Raw genomic sequence first — 17,849 nt, 5'->3', positions numbered from 1 at the left:
GGGCTGAAATAAACACAAGACCGTGTATATGGAGGTTGTGGTTGTGGTGGGGTGGGGGATAGGTGAGACAAAAGGACAGAAGATATAAGGACAAAAAGGGATATGGCAACACTTAACTTTGCTTATGGCTTAATTTAGCAGCACTTAACTTATAACTTAACAGCAGCACTAACTTAACACTTATTAACTTAACAATCTAACTTGGATCTATATATGATTTACTACACAATAAAAATGTTATTCGGTCAAAAATTTCCAGGGATGTCTGTTAAAAAAGCAAGAAAGTCATTAGACAGCACAACACTGTCCAGGAGCAGATGGGATTCCTGACAAGCTCACAGGAGCTCAGCCTGGGCATTGTCAAAGCCAAGGCCTAAAAAGAATTACTCAGATCATTACTCAGGTCATGGTGTGGTCGGGATAGGGGGGTGACAAGGGGCAGGATGCACCAGCAGAATGGGTTGGTAAAGAGTCTCAACCCAGGTGACGCAGCATAGAAAATGCCAGAGCTCAGAACAGATCCCAAATCCTATTCCCAGCTCGGTGCCTCTCGTCAATAAACCATGTTGCCTCTTACATAAGGCAGTTCTTACCCAAAAGAAATATTTTTGGCTTTAAAACCAATTTGCAAGGGGAGGTAAGTTACAGTCAGGTCTTTTTTTTTTTTTTTTCTTTTTTTCCCCCTTCTTTTTTTTCCCTCCTTTTTTTTTTCCCTTTGAGAGGACAGGGAATAAGATGGAAAGCGCTGAGAACAGCAGGCATGACTAGTAGATTTATCTCAGCCTCCATCCCTTCTTCAAAAGCTGTAAAGGATATTTCATCATCCTCCCTCTGGGGGGTGAGTGCTGACTAAAGGCCATCACACAGGTACTAAACCAAAAGCCCCGAGCCCAGGAAGCCTTGTTTCCCTCTGGGAAATCCTGAGATCATCCCAGGATAAGCTCATTGATTTTACTAAAAAGCATTAATATTAAAGCATCCAACGCACTGTTGAGCTACACGGGTGATAATTAATAAATGATAAAGTAAAACACAGGCTGATGGCAGGGGCTCTTGGCTGCTTTGTCTTCCAGCAACATTTGATGCCATTTCATCCAAGCACTCAAGATGTTTCGTTGAAAAACACGTGTGTTGTGGGTGACATCGATGTGCGTTCCCTGGGATGGAGCCAGGAACCCCGGGAAGGTGCCAGGCATGATCCCAAAGGGCCAAGCAGCCGCACCAGATTTCAGATTTTGAACCTGAAATCCCTCCAATCCCACAAAAAGGTCCTTCCATGCTGCTGGAAAATGGCTCTTCCCATGCCCACTCTGGCAGAAGCCTCTCCCAATTCTAGCAGCTCGGTGCTGGATGTGGTTTCCATGGAAATAGACGTCAGATCAGCAAAAAACAGGGCAAGTGTTTAAAATAATCTCTGTTTTGAAAGCTTTTTGCCTTTCTGTCACAATATTAACCTTCCGCAAGGTAAGATTTCTTTTCTTTTTTGGTGCAAAATCCTTGAGTTTAAGGGTGTGCACAACAAGAGGGGTCCCAGAAAGTCCTTTATTTGGGATTTTGGGTGTGGAGGCTGCTGAGCTGGGGCTGTGGATTTGTGCTGTTCTGTGTCCATCTGCCTTTTGTGTGGATTGACTCTTGTTGTAACTGGAGCGACTGTAGGATGGAAACCACCGCGGGAATTGTACAGAATTCCTCTGAATGGAACATGTGAACATTTAAAGCATGTTTGGGAGGGAAAAGCTTATCTGGGATTGGCAATAGTGTTATCCTGGGAAGGAAATGTTCCCAGGGCAGCCTGGACAAGGATGGATCATTACAGAGCCACTCTGTCCATACTCTGGAATCTGCACAAGCGATGGCTTTTCTGGACATGCTTGAACTTGCTGGTGTCACCCCAAAGGAGAGGAAGGCATTGTCCCCCAAAACACACTGCAGGGCCAAGGCACTGTCAGAGCTACAGACCCTCTCTGGGGTTGGCCTGTGGTGGTTGTGACCTGGAGGTGACCAAAGGGACACAGTGGTCATCTCAGCAATGACCAAGAGCCCTGAGGCCATTGTGGCCCTGAGGTGGCCATGCCCTTGGGTAGGTCATGATGCCCTTGAGGTGATCATGGACCCAGGATAAGTGGTGATGGTGACCTGGAAGTGACCATGGTCCTGAAGTGACCAAGAGCCATGAGGTGACCATGAGCCATGAGGTTCTGAGGTATGTGGCCGTGGTCCTGAGGTGCAGGAGATCATGGCCCTGAGGTGATCATGGCCCGAAGATCTGTGGCCATGGCTTTGAGCTGACCATGGTTCTGAGGTGACCATGATCTTGAGGTAGAATAAGTGGCCGTGGTCCTGAGGGGACCAAAAGCCCTGAGGTAGGTGCTGTGGCCCAGAGGTGACTGTGACTCTGAGGTGGTCAAGGTCTTGACGCAAATGGTCATGGTGCCAAGGTGACCGTGGCTCTGGGTGACCATGGAATTGGGTGACCATGGCTCTGGGTGACCATGGCTGTGAGATGACCATGGCTGTGATATGACCATGGCCCCGACATGACCATGGCCTTGAGGTGACCATGGCTCTGGGTGACCGTGGGCCTGAGATAACCATGGCCCTGGGGTGACCATAGTCTTCAGGTGACCATGGCTCTGGGTGACCATGGCTCTGGGTGACCACAGCCACGAGTCCAGTGCCCATGGCCATGAAGTGCCTGCATCCCCAAAATCCATGCCCAGTCCCATCCATCCCACCCACACCCCCTCCCACCACCCCGCTGTGTGCTCAGACCCCTCCACCCCGCTCACAGCACCCACTCCGGGTGCCCCTCTCCTTTCTCGGCAGACAAAGGGAGCCCCGGCGGTGGGACGGGGAACAACAACCACACCCCAACGAGGGGGCTACGACCCCGGCGAGCCCCTCAGAGCCGCGGGGGGCGTCGCGTTGGGACCGACCCCCGCGCCCCCCACTCACGGGGGGCGAACTACAGCTCCCGGCACGCACCGCGCGGGGGCCGTGAGGGGCGGGGGGGGCGCGTGTGTGTGTGTGTGTGTGACTGAAGGGGTGGGCGCGAGCCCCCCCCGCCCCCCCCTGCGGCGGACGGCACGTGCCGGCGCGCTCGGCCAATCGGGGCGGGGCGGGGCGGGTCACGTGCCTTTGTTTGGCGCTTTAGAGCGCGGCGGGGCGGGCGCGGGCGGAGTGTGGCCGGAGCGGCGGCGCGGGCAGGTGGGTGCGGAGCGGGGCTGTTCTGTACTGTGCTGTGCTGCCGTGAGGGGAGGGGTGGGAGAGCAGAGCGCTTAGGGACGGGACGGCCCGGCCGCGACCGCGGGGTGCGCCCGCGGCGCCCTCCGCGTCTTGAGAGCGTTTACATATGTGTGCGTGTATTTTTGTGTCTATGTGTGTGTGTGTGTGTGTGTGTGTATGGTTACGGAGGTCCGCTGCCCCGTTGGGGCGGGCGGCGGAGGGTGTTCTGAGGGTGGGTGTCAGGGTGAGCTGCAGGGGGGATCCGCGGGCGCTCGGCGTGGGGGGGTCGCTTTTGTCCCCCGCCGGCTCGCGGGCATCGCGTCGCCGCTCGCCTTTTGGGGCGTCGCGGTGACAAAGGGAAGGGAGACAATGGGGGGAATGGAGGGGGGTGTGCCTAATGTGTGTCCCCGCGCCCCGATCGCTGAGGGGGAAGGGGGTGTCTATTGTCCCTCAGCGAGGGGCGACGCCCTACCCGCGGCGGCAGCGGCGGCGCCCCCTCCCCTCCCCGCCATTGTTAGTGGGGAAGGGGCGGTGTCCGGGCGGCCGCGCCACGACGCCATCGAGCTGGGGGGGACCCTCTTCGAGCCCCTTGTGCCCGTGTCGTCCCCACCTCACCCCCCTCCGTCCCTTTCGCCCCTGAGGGGGCTGAAGCGGGAAGGGGGGAGGAAGGGGGGGGGGGCGCGGCCCCGCACCTGAGGCGGGGGGCGGCAGGTGCCCGGATGTTGCCGTTGGCCCCGCCCCCCCTCCCTCGAGCCCCCTCGCGCGGGCGCGCGCGCGCGCTCTCCCCGGCCGTTTGAATTCGGAGCGGCCGGGCGCGAGGGGGCGGGGCCGGGGCGGGGCCTCCGCCGCCGCCTCGGCGCTGATTGGCCGGCGTCCCGCGGTGGGCGGGGCCGCGCTGGGCGCGGGGGGGGCGTGCGCGGTCCCAGCGCCGCCCGTTCGCTGCCCCGTCCCCGCCCGTCCCCCCGCGTCCTCACCGCTTAAAACCCCCCGAAAAAAACCCTCTTCTGACGGCTTTTACACCCTTTACTGGCAATTTTTATGTCGCCGCCGTTTGGACGAGGTGTGTGTCCCCCCTCGGGCGCTGCGTGTGCGCCCTCGCTGCCTTGCGCGTCTTGACTTCGGCTGCGCAATTAAAATAGAATTTTAAATGAGGTTTGATTGCGCACATTTCAGATCCTTCGGGAGCAGCGGGGATTCTGCCTGTGCTGCCCTGTCGTGTGCCATGTTTTAATTCAGATGGCTCTACCTGTGTGTGATAGCAGTGTAATATCCACAGCACTCAGTAAAACTGAGTCTTTGTTTGAGCATCTTAATTACGGTGGAGTAAAACAGAGATTGAAGATGCTCGAATAACACCCATAATGCAGAACCTCTCCACTGTTTCTAGCAATGTACATCAGCCTCATCCCCACAGACTGCCTGGAATCACTGACTGCAGTGACCTACCTGGCTGCCTTTTGTTCAGCAGATCTTATTATGCTTAGCAGTTTTTATTAGAAGGAATATAATCCGTGTGCTTGCTGTTCAAAGGCACATCTCTTTGTTATCTAGGAATCCAACTGACTGACCTTCTCCCAGGGTTGGCTTCTGCAATCTTATTTTCTTGGTCATGGCTACTTCTGGTATGTAGTATTATGTACTAAATGCTCTTGTCTTTTTATTTTTTTTTTTTTTTTTTTTTTTTTTTTTTTTTTTTTGCTTCTTAATTTCCTCAGAAATCACTTAAAAATCTAATCTAGTAAAATAAACTGTTCCCTCCCCGTGCTTTTCTCGTGTCTCTGGGCTGCTTGGGTGAAGCTGCTGAGACTGGGTGGTTGTGAAAACACCCCAAAAAGCCTCCTCAGATGAGAGTGTCAGCAGATGGGCTCCAGCTCCCTGCAGCCATCTGCTCCCTCAGCAGAACTGACTGTCACCAAGGCATCTTGGGGACCCAAACGGGTGCAGCTGACACTGTGCAGGGCTGACATGCCTCTCAGAAGGTTTGGAGACACAACCCTGCTTCTGGGTTTCCTTGAAAACTCCCTGTTCTTCTTGGCTCTGTCAGGTTTCAGGCAGGCACCTGGAAACTCGTCCTTGGACCTGTCGTTGGAGAAATGATGATTTTTAATTTGAAGCGCCGACAATTTATTTTTTTTTCCCCCCGCAATTCTGGATATTAAAGGCTAAAACAAAATGTCAGGTGTTTGGGTGATGTTGAATCTCAAGAGGGAATTGCAAAGAAAACCGCTATATTTTCGAATGCTCTTGCTGTGCTTAAGACAAAACTGTTGTCTTGGATGCCTTCTCCTCCAGTGAGCTTTGTGGCAGGGAATGTTTGAAGGCTTTTAAGCCAGTTAGTGGCTTAAAAATGCTCTTATTTTGGCTTTTTCCCCCACGTTCCTAGACATCCAAGTGAAGGAGCTGGAGAAGCGAGCCTCTGGGCAGGCCTTTGAGCTGATTCTCAGTCCCCGCTCGAAAGAAGCCGTTCCAGAATTCCCTCTTTCTCCCCCAAAGAAGAAGGATGTGTCACTGGAGGAGATTCAAAAGAAGTTGGAAGCAGCAGAAGAGAGACGTAAGGTAAATCTGGGGCAGCCCAAGCGAGCTCTGCTCAACCAGCCGGTGCAAGTTCTGCAGGTTTTTTGGGGTTTTTAATGGTTTGGGAGAAGTGATCAGTGGTCTGTATTATGATAAATGGAATATTAACTGAGCTTTGTTGGAATCCCTGGGGCTCTTGTGAACCTTTGTCATGGTGTGGAAAGCCGTGGCTTTATTTCCAAAGTGATTTTTGAGCTGTCACTTGAATTAAAACAGGGGGGAAAACGTTTAGTTGAGAGGGGCAGCTATTTCAGGAAGAAGCTGCTTTTCTTGTCTTTTGGCACCAGAACAGATTAATTTTCCCCTAGAAAATGTAGTGGTGAATCTGTAATGAGCAGTTTGTTAATGCAGTGTCTGACTGATGAAAGATCTGGCTGTTGGTGTAGCCTGGAGCCCTTGATGGTGCTGAGGCTTTGACTGAAGTGAGCCTGACCTAAATCTCAGTGATTCACCGTTCTGTGAAAGGAGACTCTTCAAGGAAAGTTCCATCAGTATTAAGGAAAAAAAAAATAAATCGATGTTCTCTTTCCAGAAAAATCCCATTTAACAATGGTGACAGAAACTGAACCTCCCAGGTAGCTTGTGATGGTGAAGTACAGGTTCTGGGCGGGGGGGGGAGCACTGGGAGCTCTGTCCTGCAGCACCAAGCTGCTGTTCTGCAGTGTAAAAAGGTAGAAAAAGTGTTCTCTGAGGAGCTGGGGGCAACTGAGGTTGCCTGTGTGCGGTTCCTCAACGCCTGCCCCCTCTGCCTTGCCAGTCTCACGAAGCAGAAGTGTTGAAGCAGCTGGCGGAGAAGCGGGAGCACGAGAAGGAGGTGCTGCAGAAAGCCATCGAGGAGAACAACAACTTCAGCAAAATGGCAGAGGAGAAGCTGACCCACAAAATGGAAGCCAACAAAGAGAACCGTGAGGCACAAATGGCTGCCAAGCTGGAGCGCTTGCGGGAGAAGGTGGGTGTGGGGGCCCCTTGGAGAGGGAGTTATCCCTGCTCCCTGCTGGGAAAACTGGCTGAAAACCCCAGAGGAACGGCCACGTGAAGGGGGTGCTGCGAATAGATGGGTGTCCTTGGGAGTGCTGTGACCTTCAGAGGTTCTTAAACCTGCAGAAGGTTGTGCAGAAACGCAGCTCTTTTGGGGGGAGAGGGGATGGGACGGAGGGAGTGAGTTAGGGCAGTGTTTTGCTTTCTCCTCTAAAGCTCCACCCTGTACCCCCTCGGTGACCCACGGCAGGGTTCCTGCTGTGAGCTGGGGGTGGGAAGCCCCGTGCCTTTCCCAGGATCCATACCTTTCCCAGGATCTAACTGCTTCCTGCTGCTGTCTTTCAGGACAAGCACGTCGAAGAGGTTCGAAAGAACAAAGAAGGCAAAGACCCCGGTGAGGCCGAAACCGACTGATTTCATTCTGGAAACTTACTCTCCCCCTCCTCTAAATATCCAAAGACTGTACTGGCCAGTGGTTTTATCTTTGGTTTTTGGTTCGGTTATATATATATATTTTTTTTTTTTTAAGTTTCTAGAAACTGATGTAGAACTGTAAAATTAGATCCAAACTGTACACTTGCTTTGGGGGCTAGAGGGGAGAACCTTCCATGTGTCACTTTTCTAAAAGTGTTGTCTTTCCAGTGTAGCTTTTCTTCTTGTTGCATCCTTTTCTACGCCAGTGCTCTCGCTCCTGGGTTGATGGCGAGTACTGTATCAGCTCTGTAAGACCTTTGTGAAAGGAATCTGTAGTAACTGTTCCATGCTGAATATCTGTTACACTTCAAAAAAAAAAAAAAGTAAAGTAAATATCTGACTCTGTCCCAGTCAGTCTGCTAAAATACTGCTGTAACTGAGTGACTCAATAAAGCTGCACAGTGCTGTTATCCCGAGAATCATTTCCTAGGGGACAAAAACCAGCCGAGGGCTGCAGTGGGACTCCTCACCCCGGTGGGAAGGTCTGGAGCAGCACATTTCCTTGCTCCCCCAGAGCACAGCATTGTCTCAGCTGGACAATCAGAGCTTTGTTTTGACACCTCAGCAGTTGTCAGCTGTCGGGTGTTTTTGTTCAGAGGGTTCAGAGCCACCTCCCCGGGGCTCTGACGCCCCAACAAACGGCCCTTGTTACCACATGACTGGTCTGAGCCTGGTTTTGGGAAGGGTTTCTGGGAGATGGCTTGTGCTGCTGAATGGTGGCTGTGTCAGAGGGGGAGAGTCAGGAACCTGTGTTGGTGCTGGGATAAGCCAGCTGGACCTCTTCCAAAATGCTGTTTGTGGATAAGAATTGTTTTTGTTTGGGTGTCACGCATCTGTGTTGGGATAGAACACCAAGGTTAACTCCTGCCCACAGCCAGAGCAGTGGTGTCTTTTTTCTCCTCCTGGGGTGTGAGGAATGGATGGGGCTGTACTTGTGCTCTGAGAAAAGATGATATATTTTTTTTTTTTTAGGTGGATTGGGTACAAAATTGCTGTATTGTACCCCAAATCCTTCCCCTAAGAACATCCACAGGTGCTTGTGCTGCCCTCGGCAGAGCCAAGGGGGGTGAGCAGGCACCCAACTTCCTCAGCACCAACCCCCTGTTCCAGAACTCTTGGCTTAGTGAGTGCCAGGGATTTCACAGCCTCAGTGTGACACTCATGGCTCTGGCTTTCTCTGTACCCCTGATCCTGAGCCTTTTGCTTCCCAGGTTTGCTTTCAGGTTTAACTCCACACCTGGAGCATCTGGTGCAGCCCAGCTGACACGTAATTCCGAGGATGGAAAACCTGGTGGGAAACTGGTTTTCTAAGGGGCTAAAGGAGTGCTGGTCACTTGATCAAGAAGAAACCCTCAGTTTAGGGAGCTTTCCTGTGTCCCACCGGGCACTTGGATTGCACCTGAGCTGTGCTTAACCCATCAGGAGCAGTGAGGTGCAGCCCAGCTGCATGTGCTTGGAAGGCTGGAGCTGGTGCTCTTCCCGAAGGAATTCCAGAAGCTCCACAGTCGGAGGTGAGTCTGTGCTGCTCCCTGGTGGGGAGGGACTGCCCGGCCGCGGGGTGGGGGCACCGGGCAGGTTTGGAGCTTTTAGTGGCTCGTATCGACACTGGGTAAGCTGAGGGCACAGGGATGGGGTCAGGATTTGTCCAGGGGAATGAGGGCACAGGGATGGGGTCAGGGATGAGGGCAGGAAAATACAGAGCTGAACTTTGAGATGAGGCTTGATAAGTGTGCTCGGAAGAGGAGCTGAATCCCTGGTACTGTGTAATGGAGGCTGGAGGGATCCTTGGATCAGAGCCCGTGCACAAGATGAGGTACAACTAACAATCAAAAAAACCTCCCCAGATCTTCATTTTAATGTATTTATTTACCTGCTGAGAACAGACCAAGTGTCCCAAATACCGTGTGGGGGTTTATCTCCCGTCTCTCTCCTGCGGGGGGGAGGAGGATGGGGGAGCTGCCAAACCCCAAATGGCGTTAGAGCCCAAAAAGACGATAAACGCGGGTTTCTGGCTCGTCAGGGCTGTCAGATCTCCGCGGGGCCTTCTGTTCCCTCCTCTTCCTTCTGCTTTGCGTGTCTGCCGTTGTTTGTGCTTAACTGGGGCTGGTTCCCCCGAGTTCTGCTGGGGGGGGGAGGATTTTGAGGGGTGGGAGCGGTGAGAGGACAGAAGTGATGTGAGAGAGGGGTAAGGGAGGGGGAACTCTGCGGATGATGGTCGGGCAGGAAAACAGGAATCAGGGTGAGATGGAAACAGGTTCTTTCAAAATAAAGGACAAAAAGGCTCCGCAGCTTCTTTCCACCCTGCGGAGGGAGGGGCGATGGGGAGCCGCGTTGGGGGCCGCCAAGGGCACGGGGTGGGGGGAGCAGGTTCGCAGCAGCTCGTAGGGGCGGCAGGGGGGACGGGACCCCCGGTTCACAGCCCCCCCTGTCCCCCTCCGATCCGAGCGGGAGGAGCCGCGGCCGCCGGGGCGAGCGGGCACCGGGGACAAGGAAGGGAAGGAAGCGGCGGGGCCGGAGCGGGGCGGGCCCGGGGGAGGGAAACGGAGGCGGCGGAGGCTGAGCCCGGCCCGGAGGGGTCCGTTCTGCAGGTGCCTGGGCGGGGATGGGGGTCCCGGGGGGGGCAGCGGGAGGGGAAGGGTCCCAGAGCGCTGCCAATCCTCGTGTCCAACTCCACCCGAGCCCTGGAGCATCCCCCGCGCCGGGGAGGGGGAAATCCCAGGGGATGGAGAACCATCCCTTGGCTCCCAGGTTTTGGCAGCTGGAAGGGGGGGGGGGACTCCGGTTTATCAAGGGCTCGGTGAGCCGAGGTGGAAAAAAAACCATCCCAGCTTAAAAAAAAAAGAAAGATATTTGTGCCTTAGGAGGGTGGATCCCGCTGTGTGGCGGGAGCAAACAGGGATGTAAACAGCCCGGGGCCGAGGCTCTATCATCACAAAAAAATTCGGCGGGATGGGTGGATGCTGCTGCGGAAAGGAAATGCTTCGGAGGAAGCAGCAGGCGTTTGAGGCAGCGCTATTGACAGCTCGTGGGGATGTGGAGGCTGTTATTTGGAGTACCAGGCAGGTGAATGATTTCCAAGATGTGCTCCGTTCCTAACGGAGCGTTGCTCAAGGGTTGATAGCTGGGAAGAGCTTGGCAAATGAAGCCCTGCTCTGACAAGTTTTGGAGGAGCTGGGGTGAACACCACTCCCTTTCCTGCCTCGTGCTTGGCTGCTCTCCACTGCTTTTGCCACAGCATCTCCCTGAGCAAACCAGAGGTGCCTTTCCCACAGGAATTTCTCTCCTGGAAGCCGAAACGGGGTCGGACACGATCTGGAGCTGAGCCCCTTCCCCTCTACCTGAATATCCCTGTGAGCAGCAGCAGCCCTGGCATAGAGGCAAGTTCTCTGGGCAGTGTTTTCTTCCGAACTGCCCATCGTATTTTGGTTGAAACAGCTGAATTTGGGAAGTTCTGCTTTTGGCCTCATCTCTGTGGCGGGACCCAGGGCTGTTTCAGTTCAGCACAGGAGCTGCGAGTCCAGAAGAGGTTTGTGAAGTTAATTTTTCACTGGCAGCCAGAGCGTGTTGCAGCATTGCAGGAGGGTTTAGGAGGCCAAGCAGGGGTCAGGGCTGCCCTCTGTGAGCTGCTGCCCCAGCCAGGGGGGCTGTTTGGGATGTGGGGCCTCTTTAACCAGGCAAAGTGGGAAAAGAGCACTCGGGAGGGAAGCTGAGCAGCAAACAGCCTGGTTTTGTCTGCATCTGTGCCCCTTGGATTCAGACAGGCATGGGTTACAGACCCATTCTGATGAAGAAATTACGGGTATTTTTAAAACAAACAGTGTCATCCCCACCTCCTCCTGTTCCCAAACTTTGAAAAGCTTTTCCTGTCTGAGCTGTCCCTGAAACAACGGCACTTGCCAGGGGTTGAGGCATAAATCAGCACTGGAGCTGGATGGGATCCAGGCTGTTTTCCTCAGGACTTGTCTGAGCACGAGCAGGTAAAAAGGGGGGAGAATCTCCTTTTGGGCATGTTCTGTTCAATGAGCTTTTATGAAAGGGCTGCTTTTATCCGGGTGAGGGCAGCAGCTTCCAAAATGTAAATATGGAAACGTTTGCTCCGCAAAGATTGTGCTGCTGGACCTCAGTGATGCAACAGGATGAACTCACTTGAGCTGAGTTGTTTTTGTGGAAAGCTGCTTGGAAAATTGGGAGCTCAAAAAAGGTGGCAAAACTCCAAATGCAGGAGTTTCACCCCCTGTTAGTGCCGTTGGTTATTTCTGCTCTCAGGTGCCCCCCCTTGGGAGGCAGAGCAGGTTGATCCCACCTCGATGCTGGTGGGAAGGTGGCTTGTGTCACTTGTAAGGACAGGGACTGTAAACAGTTTACAAGGGGGAAAATCTGGAGTGGGAGGTTTGTTTAGGATGCTTGGTTTGTTTAGCACTTCCCAAACTGCAGGGAAGGGGTGAGCCAGGAACTGATGCATCAATTAACCCCATACTCGTGTCCTCTGTGCTCCTCCAGGCAGTCTGTTACCTGTGCAGCAGAGGCACATCAGGGCTTCCTAAATCTCCCTTCAGCCTCCTTCCTTCCTAACCCCTGTTGGTGATTCTTATTTTCAGGCTGTTCTCCGGCCACACTTACCTTTGGAAAAACAACACAAACCAACCAACCAACCAAAAAAATCTGGCAAAGCATTTGAGCTGCCCCCGCTCGCTGACTTTGTGTTGAAGCCACTTTTAAACCCCGCAGCAAAGCTTTCCTTGCACCCCAAAGGTTATTTCGCACAGCGGGGACCCGGAGTGGGGCCACACCATGGCAACATTTGTCAGCGAGAAGCTCAGCCGGCTCTTCATTAACGTGAGGCAGGTCCCTCAGCTGCTGGGGCCCCTCTCTCCCTCCACCGTCAGCAGCTCCGAGGTGCCCAAGGTCTTCTGGAAGCCCTACATCCACACCGGCTACCGGCCCGTCCAGCAGACCTGGCGCTACTACTTCTCCACCCTCTTCCAGCAGCACAACGAGGCCATCAACGTCTGGACCCACCTGGTGGCAGCGCTGATCCTGCTGCTGCGCTTCCAGCAGCTCTCGCGGCGGGTGGACTTCGGGCAGGACCTGCACGCCCAGCCCCTCCTCATCATCCTCGCGGCCTCCATCACCTACCTGACGTTCAGCAGCCTCGCCCACCTCCTGCAGGCCAAATCCGAGTTCTGGCACTACAGCTTCTTCTTCATGGACTACGTGGGGGTTGCTGTTTACCAGTATGGCAGCGCCCTGGGGCACTATTACTACGCCATCGAGCCGAGCTGGCACGAGAGGGTGCGGGGGTTTTACATGCCGGCGGCCGTGCTCCTGGCCTGGCTGTCCTGTGCTGGCTCCTGCTATGCCAAGTACCGGTACCACCAGTCCGCCCGGCTCCTGGGCCGGCTGTGCCAGGAGCTGCCCTCGGGCCTGGCCTACCTGCTGGACATCAGCCCCGTGGTCCATCGCATCTGCACCGCGCCGCCCTCGGCGCGCCCGGACCCGGCCCTGCTCTACCACAAGTGCCAGGTGCTGTTTTTCCTCATCGGTGCCTTTTTCTTCTCGCAGCCTTACCCCGAGAAGTGGTTCCCTGGCAAGTGCCACTTCTTCGGGCAGAGCCACCAGATCTTCCACGTGTGCCTGGTGCTCTGCACGCTGGCGCAGATCGAGGCCGTGGTGCTGGACTACGAATCCAGGCGGCACATTTATTCCGCTCTCCAGGGGGACCTGGCACACAACTTCTCTGCCCTTTGCCTCTTCACTGTGACCTGCGCTGTCCTCACAGCCGCCTACATGGCCCGGAAGGTGAAGAACAAGCTGAGCTTCAAGGAAGAGTAAAAACAGGTGAGCTCAGCCCGTGCTGGATGAATCCTGCCCCAAACCTTGAGAAGAGGAATGAGACGCTTCATGAACTGTTATTCAGCAAGTGCTTTCTATAGGAAGGGAAAGTAAAAGCTTTTTTTTTTTATGCCTTTTTTTTTTTTTTAATTCAGAAATAGTTCCAGCTTGCTCTTACGAATGGTACATATTTAATTCAGCTCTGAATAAAGAGTTGGAACAAAGTGTTTCGGTGCTGCGGCCCTGTGCCCCGACAGTGGTGGCCTGGGGAAGGCTCCTGGAAGCTGCCAGGTCTCACAGCACGAGGTAAGGAGCTGAGACTGTTTAAACCACAAACAAGGGCGGCAAACTTAACTCAGTATCATTTCAGGCCCCTCATATACGGCCCGGGGAGCTGCTCAGAGCTGTCCGTGCAGTGGCAGGGCCCTGTCCCTCAGTGGGGGGAGCGAGACGGGCACAGCCTGTCCCGGGAAGTGCAGTGGGAGGAGAGGGTTGATGTGGTGGGGCTGGATCAGGCCCCGGGAACAGGGGAACACCCCTGAACAGCACACAGGGGGCAAACGCAGGGGGGGAAAAGACACGGTGTGAGGGGCTGGGGCAGGAGGGGCAGCGGGGCGGGGGAACGCCCCCCTGCGTTGTGTGTTGTGCTGCTCCGCTCCGGCACCGCTGTTTCCATCCCTTCCTGCCGAGGAGCACCGGCCAGCCCCGCTCTGATACCCACGGATTGATCCCGGTCCCAGGTCCGGCCCATGAGGGAACCGCCCCCCTCCCGCCCCCTCTCTGCTGCTCTGAGGGACGGCCGCGGTGCCACCGCCTTATATAGGGCACGGCCCGGATGGGCGGGGCCAGCTGCACTCGGGGCCCCGCCCCTCCGCTCCCATTGGTCCGTCAGCCGCCGGCGGCGCGCGCGGGGCCCGTTGGGCGGGAACCGGGAACGGGAAACGAGCGGGAACCGCCGGGAATTGGGAACCGCCGGGAACTGGGAACCGCCGGGAACTGGGAACCGCCGGGAACTGGGAACCGCCGGGAATTGGGAACGGCCGGGAACTGGGAACCGCCGGGAATTGGGAACCCACGGGAATTGGGAACCGCCGGGAACGGTGCCGGGATGAGGCGCCGGCGCGGGGGCCCCGCCGCCCCGGCCGAGGCGTGCGGCGTGTGGCTGGACACGGCCGAGCTGAAGCGCAGACCGGCGCCGGTAAGACCCGGGGGGGGGGCACCGGGGGTGTCTCGGGAGCTGCGAGGGGTCGGGTGAGCCCGGAGAGTTGGAGAGTTGAAGTGTTTCACTTCGTTTGATAGTGGTACTCCGTCATCTGAGATTCGTTTTGGGGTCTGGGGCATCTCTGTGCTGAGACCGCGGGAGCTGGGCCTGGTCAGTCTGGAGAAGGGAAGGCTGGGAGGGGATCCATCAGTCCGTGCAAATATCTCATCAGTCCATACAAATAACTCATCAACCCATACAAATACCCATTAATCCATACAAATATCTCCCAGGGCTGTCAGAGGATGGTGCCAGACTCTCCTCCATGGTGCCCAGCGACAGGACAAGGAGCAATGGCCATAAACTAAAACACAACAAGTTCCACCTCAACATGAGGCAGAACTTCTTTCCATGGAGGTGGCAGAGCCTGGAACAGCTGCTCAGGGAGGGCTTGGAGTCTCCCTCTCTGCAGACATTCCAGACCCACCTGGTTCCTGTGTCACCTGCTCCAGGTGACCCTGCCTTGGGCTGGATGTCTCCAGAGGTCCCTTCCAACCCCAGCAATTCTGTGATTTCCAACCCAAATGAATCTGTGTTGCTGTTTAGTGGAGGTGGGAGCTCTGGAAGAAGGAGGAATTGTTTTTTTATATATTCATACATTCATTCTCCCTTGTTTCTTTCCCCCCTCCCCCCCCAGCCTCTCACAGCCAAGCTAAAAGCAGCCACCCGAATTCTGGAGAGGAAACCCACCTCGGTGGTGCTCACACAGAGCAGAGCCCCCCAAACTCGCACCAAGCAAACCACCATCCCCACCTTCTTCAGCTCCCACACAGGTAAGGAGGGGAAGCAGCTCCAGCTGTTACAGCAAACCCCTCTCACTGTATCTCTTGGCAGCTTTGCTGGGCAGGAAAGTGCATTTTCTAGTGCAGAGAGTAAAAGTTTGAACTCCCAGAAAGGCTTTTATTGTGAGGGTTAATCCAAATGCAGGTGCAGCTGTTAATGAAGGGCTGGACAAAGCCTTTTCTAAGGAATGCTGTGATTAATCCTAATGGAGCCAGTTCCCCCATCCCAGGGGAACTGGAATATTTAAGCTAATTAAGCCAGCTCACAACCTCTGTGATTTTGAGGCTGGTTTTTTTTTGTGCTCTGAAAAAACTGGGATTTTCCAGGGGTCTCAAGTTAAAAGCTATGGAGAGAAATGAAACAGATGCAGAAAGCAGCAGAGCAGGGCTCTGGAGCTGTTTGTGTGTTGTGAGTTATGTAAGAGTTGGTTCATCAGCATTAAACTGGTTTAGAAATAAGCAGATGAGAGGAGGCATTACAGAAATTGCACAGGTTGACAGAATTTCTGTGTTGTGACAGGGGTATTGATGGTTTTTGCTTTGGAGTCATCCTTCCTGCTCCTTCTGAACATGGTTTGTGCTTTCCTCTTTCTTCCCATTTGATTGCCCCCATTGATTGCATTCACTTACTCCCTGGGTGTGTCCGAATGTTCATCCAGGGTCCTGGAGGATTTAGGATGCTGGAGGGTTTTATTCTTTTAAATTATCCTGAACTGAGGGGGAGCTGGTTTATGCTGAGAACTTGTATTGGGTTTTATGTTCAGTGGTTTCAGAAGCAATTGTGGGCCTCGATGCCTCCATGGGACCACACAGGCACAGGCAGAGTTTCACTGGGCAGTTTTGTATTTTTTGTTTTTTTTTTTTTTAAGTGACTCTTGAGCTGCTGCTTTTAAAGGGAATGTTAGAGGTGACCTGCCTGGAAAGCTGAGGGAGGAGCCAAAGGCTGGAGCAGCTGAAGATGCAGCTCTTGACCTCACTCGAGGGACTCTGATTGTTGTGACCCCCCCCCAAGCTTTGGGTGCTGTTCCAGCTCAGCCTCTGCAGCACAAATAGATTGTTGTGAGGTGGTGGCAGCACTGGGACAATCCTTAGGGATACACAAAGGAGAGCAAAGCCACGGGAGAGAGTGGCAGGTCTGAGTCGAGGAATGTGTCTAATCCTGAGAAATGTGTCTGCCAGCTCTGGCTTTAACCGATTTTGTGTTGTTTTCAGATGAAAAAGACAAAGAAAACACCAGGCCGTCTCCTTTCACCTCAAATAAGGACAGTGAAGACACAGGTGTCCCTCTGGCTGCCTGCCCTGTGAAGATCTTGGCCTTGCCACAGGTGAAAACAGCCCGGGATCAACCCTTTGGATCCGAGGAGGGGGTGCAGGTCACATCCCAGGGCCGGGCAGGGAAAGCACCTTTGCCAGACTCCTTGGAGCTACAAGTGGAGTCACAGAGCCAGGGTAAAGCCTCCTGTGGGCCAGGAGGGGATTCCTGGTGCTGCAGCTTCACCCAGGACTCAGAGGGCCCCCGGATCATCAGTCACAGGAACAAATCCCAGTTATTTGCTGGAGAAACGGTTTCGGGAAGCAGCAGTGTCACATCAGACTGGGGGGTAACCAAACAGGAGGGCCAGGAGGTGAAGGCTGGACTGGATTTCCAACCAGGGCTTGGTGCAAAGCAGAGTAAGAAACCACAGCAGTGGAGTAGTGTTAATTCTTTAATTGATTTTGCTGAGACTGAGAATATAAATCCCGTGCCAGGAGCCAGGCCCTGGGCTCCTGGGGGGGTTTGTTCATCCCCACAGAGCCCAGCGAGAGCTCAGCCCCTGAGAGAGCGTGGCCAGAACATGGCAGGGGCTGGGGTGGGCTGGGACAGCCCCTGCAGGGAGCTCTTCTGCCAGGACTCGGAGGGGAACAGGGTCATTGCTCACGGCTGCAGGGACAGGGGCATTTCCCAGGGGAACAGTTCCAGCTGTGCTGCCTCCAGCCAGCCCCGGGGGCAGCAGCTGGAGCTGGGCCCTGAGTTACTGTTCACACAGGATTCTGAAGGGAACAGGGTGATTAAACACTGGTGAGTGACCTCAGTGTCCTGTGTGGCCTCTTGTGCAGCAGGAAAGTGGGAGGGAGGAGCTGGAAGAAAGTTGTCAGAACTTGGGAAGTGAACCTGCTGTGTCTGTGTGCAGGGTATAACCAGCAGCCACAGGCAGCACCTCTCTGTTTTTTATTTTGCTTTAATACAAATAAAATGTTGAAGGAGTTTATTTATAAGGGGTTTGACTGCTTCCCTCAGGATCAGAGCCCATAGTACTGCCCTGTGTTCCTGTCCAGCCTGCACATGGAGCACATTCCCAGGAAATGGGACTCCTGGTGACAGCTCCATCTTCTCCACAGGCAGGTGCATCCCCACCAAATCCTTGGGCAGAGGAGCCTTATGGGGACAGGGAGAAGGATCCCAGTGCTCAGGGGCTCTCGGGGTGCATCCAGGAGGGGAGGAGCTGTATCAACTCCCTGTAGAACTGATCAAGCCTTCAATGCTCTTCCTGTTCTCTGCCATAAAAGCCTCCTCTCATTTTTTAAGGTGGGGATGATGATTTAATTTTTTAAGGGCCAAGGGCCCTTGGTTAAGAAAATCAAGGTGGATTAAGAAAAAAATCCTCGCCACCTGTGAGTCTGTTCAGCTGCAGCAGCCGAAATTCCACCCCCCAAACACGAGCGCGTGAAATCATCTCCAGGAC

General features: G+C 54.5%; 2 protein-coding genes across 9 annotated transcripts; both read left to right on the top strand.

Moving 5' to 3' along the window:
• Positions 1-1,402: 1,402 nt before the first annotated feature.
• On the top strand, positions 1,403-7,661 carry STMN1 (stathmin 1). Of its 3 annotated transcripts, none has more exons than XM_017831103.1 (5): positions 1,403-1,464; positions 4,777-4,847; positions 5,609-5,781; positions 6,557-6,748; positions 7,123-7,661. In XM_017831103.1, the coding sequence occupies exons 2-5, from the start codon at positions 4,835-4,837 to the stop codon at positions 7,189-7,191; spliced, it is 447 nt and encodes a 148-aa protein (XP_017686592.1). In that variant the 5' UTR covers positions 1,403-1,464; positions 4,777-4,834; the 3' UTR covers positions 7,192-7,661. The 3 variants fall into 3 exon arrangements, with proteins under 3 accessions (XP_017686592.1, XP_017686590.1, XP_017686591.1); XM_017831101.1 differs by lacking the exon at positions 1,403-1,464 and adding an exon at positions 3,128-3,207; XM_017831102.1 differs by lacking the exon at positions 1,403-1,464 and adding an exon at positions 4,156-4,285.
• A 2,115-nt stretch (positions 7,662-9,776) lies between these two features.
• On the top strand, positions 9,777-17,464 carry LOC108505262 (membrane progestin receptor alpha-like). Of its 6 annotated transcripts, none has more exons than XR_001877438.1 (5): positions 9,777-9,839; positions 11,850-13,089; positions 13,239-13,389; positions 14,982-15,117; positions 16,339-17,464. XR_001877438.1 is itself a non-coding variant. In XM_017831098.1 (3 exons), the coding sequence occupies exon 2, from the start codon at positions 12,043-12,045 to the stop codon at positions 13,081-13,083; it is 1,041 nt and encodes a 346-aa protein (XP_017686587.1). In that variant the 5' UTR covers positions 10,811-11,228; positions 11,850-12,042; the 3' UTR covers positions 13,084-13,089; positions 13,239-13,856. The 6 variants fall into 6 exon arrangements, 3 of the variants coding, with proteins under 3 accessions (XP_017686587.1, XP_017686586.1, XP_017686585.1); XR_001877437.1 differs by lacking the exon at positions 9,777-9,839 and adding an exon at positions 10,811-11,228; XM_017831098.1 differs by lacking the exons at positions 9,777-9,839; positions 14,982-15,117; positions 16,339-17,464 and adding an exon at positions 10,811-11,228 and having other exon boundaries at positions 13,239-13,856.
• Positions 17,465-17,849: the final 385 nt, after the last annotated feature.

This window comes from Lepidothrix coronata, unplaced genomic scaffold (assembly GCF_001604755.1).
Source record: "Lepidothrix coronata isolate B3197 unplaced genomic scaffold, Lepidothrix_coronata-1.0 Scaffold187, whole genome shotgun sequence".
Classification (NCBI taxonomy): Eukaryota; Metazoa; Chordata; class Aves; order Passeriformes; family Pipridae; genus Lepidothrix; species Lepidothrix coronata.
Note: the sequence above shows the minus strand (reverse complement) of the source record. Positions and strands in the feature narration are given on the sequence as shown.

Bases quoted from the DNA above. Each gene is read 5' to 3' on its own strand.
- STMN1 (XM_017831103.1), top strand. The intron at 5,782-6,556 runs GTAAATCTGGGG...CTGCCTTGCCAG, and splicing joins CAGCAGAAGAGAGACGTAAG to TCTCACGAAGCAGAAGTGTT. The intron at 6,749-7,122 runs GTGGGTGTGGGG...GCTGTCTTTCAG, and splicing joins TGGAGCGCTTGCGGGAGAAG to GACAAGCACGTCGAAGAGGT.
- LOC108505262 (XM_017831096.1), top strand. From the start codon at position 14,192: ATGAGGCGCCGGCGCGGGGGCCCCGCCGCCCCGGCCGAGGCGTGCGGC. The intron at 14,282-14,981 runs GTAAGACCCGGG...CTCCCCCCCCAG, and splicing joins TGAAGCGCAGACCGGCGCCG to CCTCTCACAGCCAAGCTAAA. The intron at 15,118-16,338 runs GTAAGGAGGGGA...TGTTGTTTTCAG, and splicing joins CTTCTTCAGCTCCCACACAG to ATGAAAAAGACAAAGAAAAC.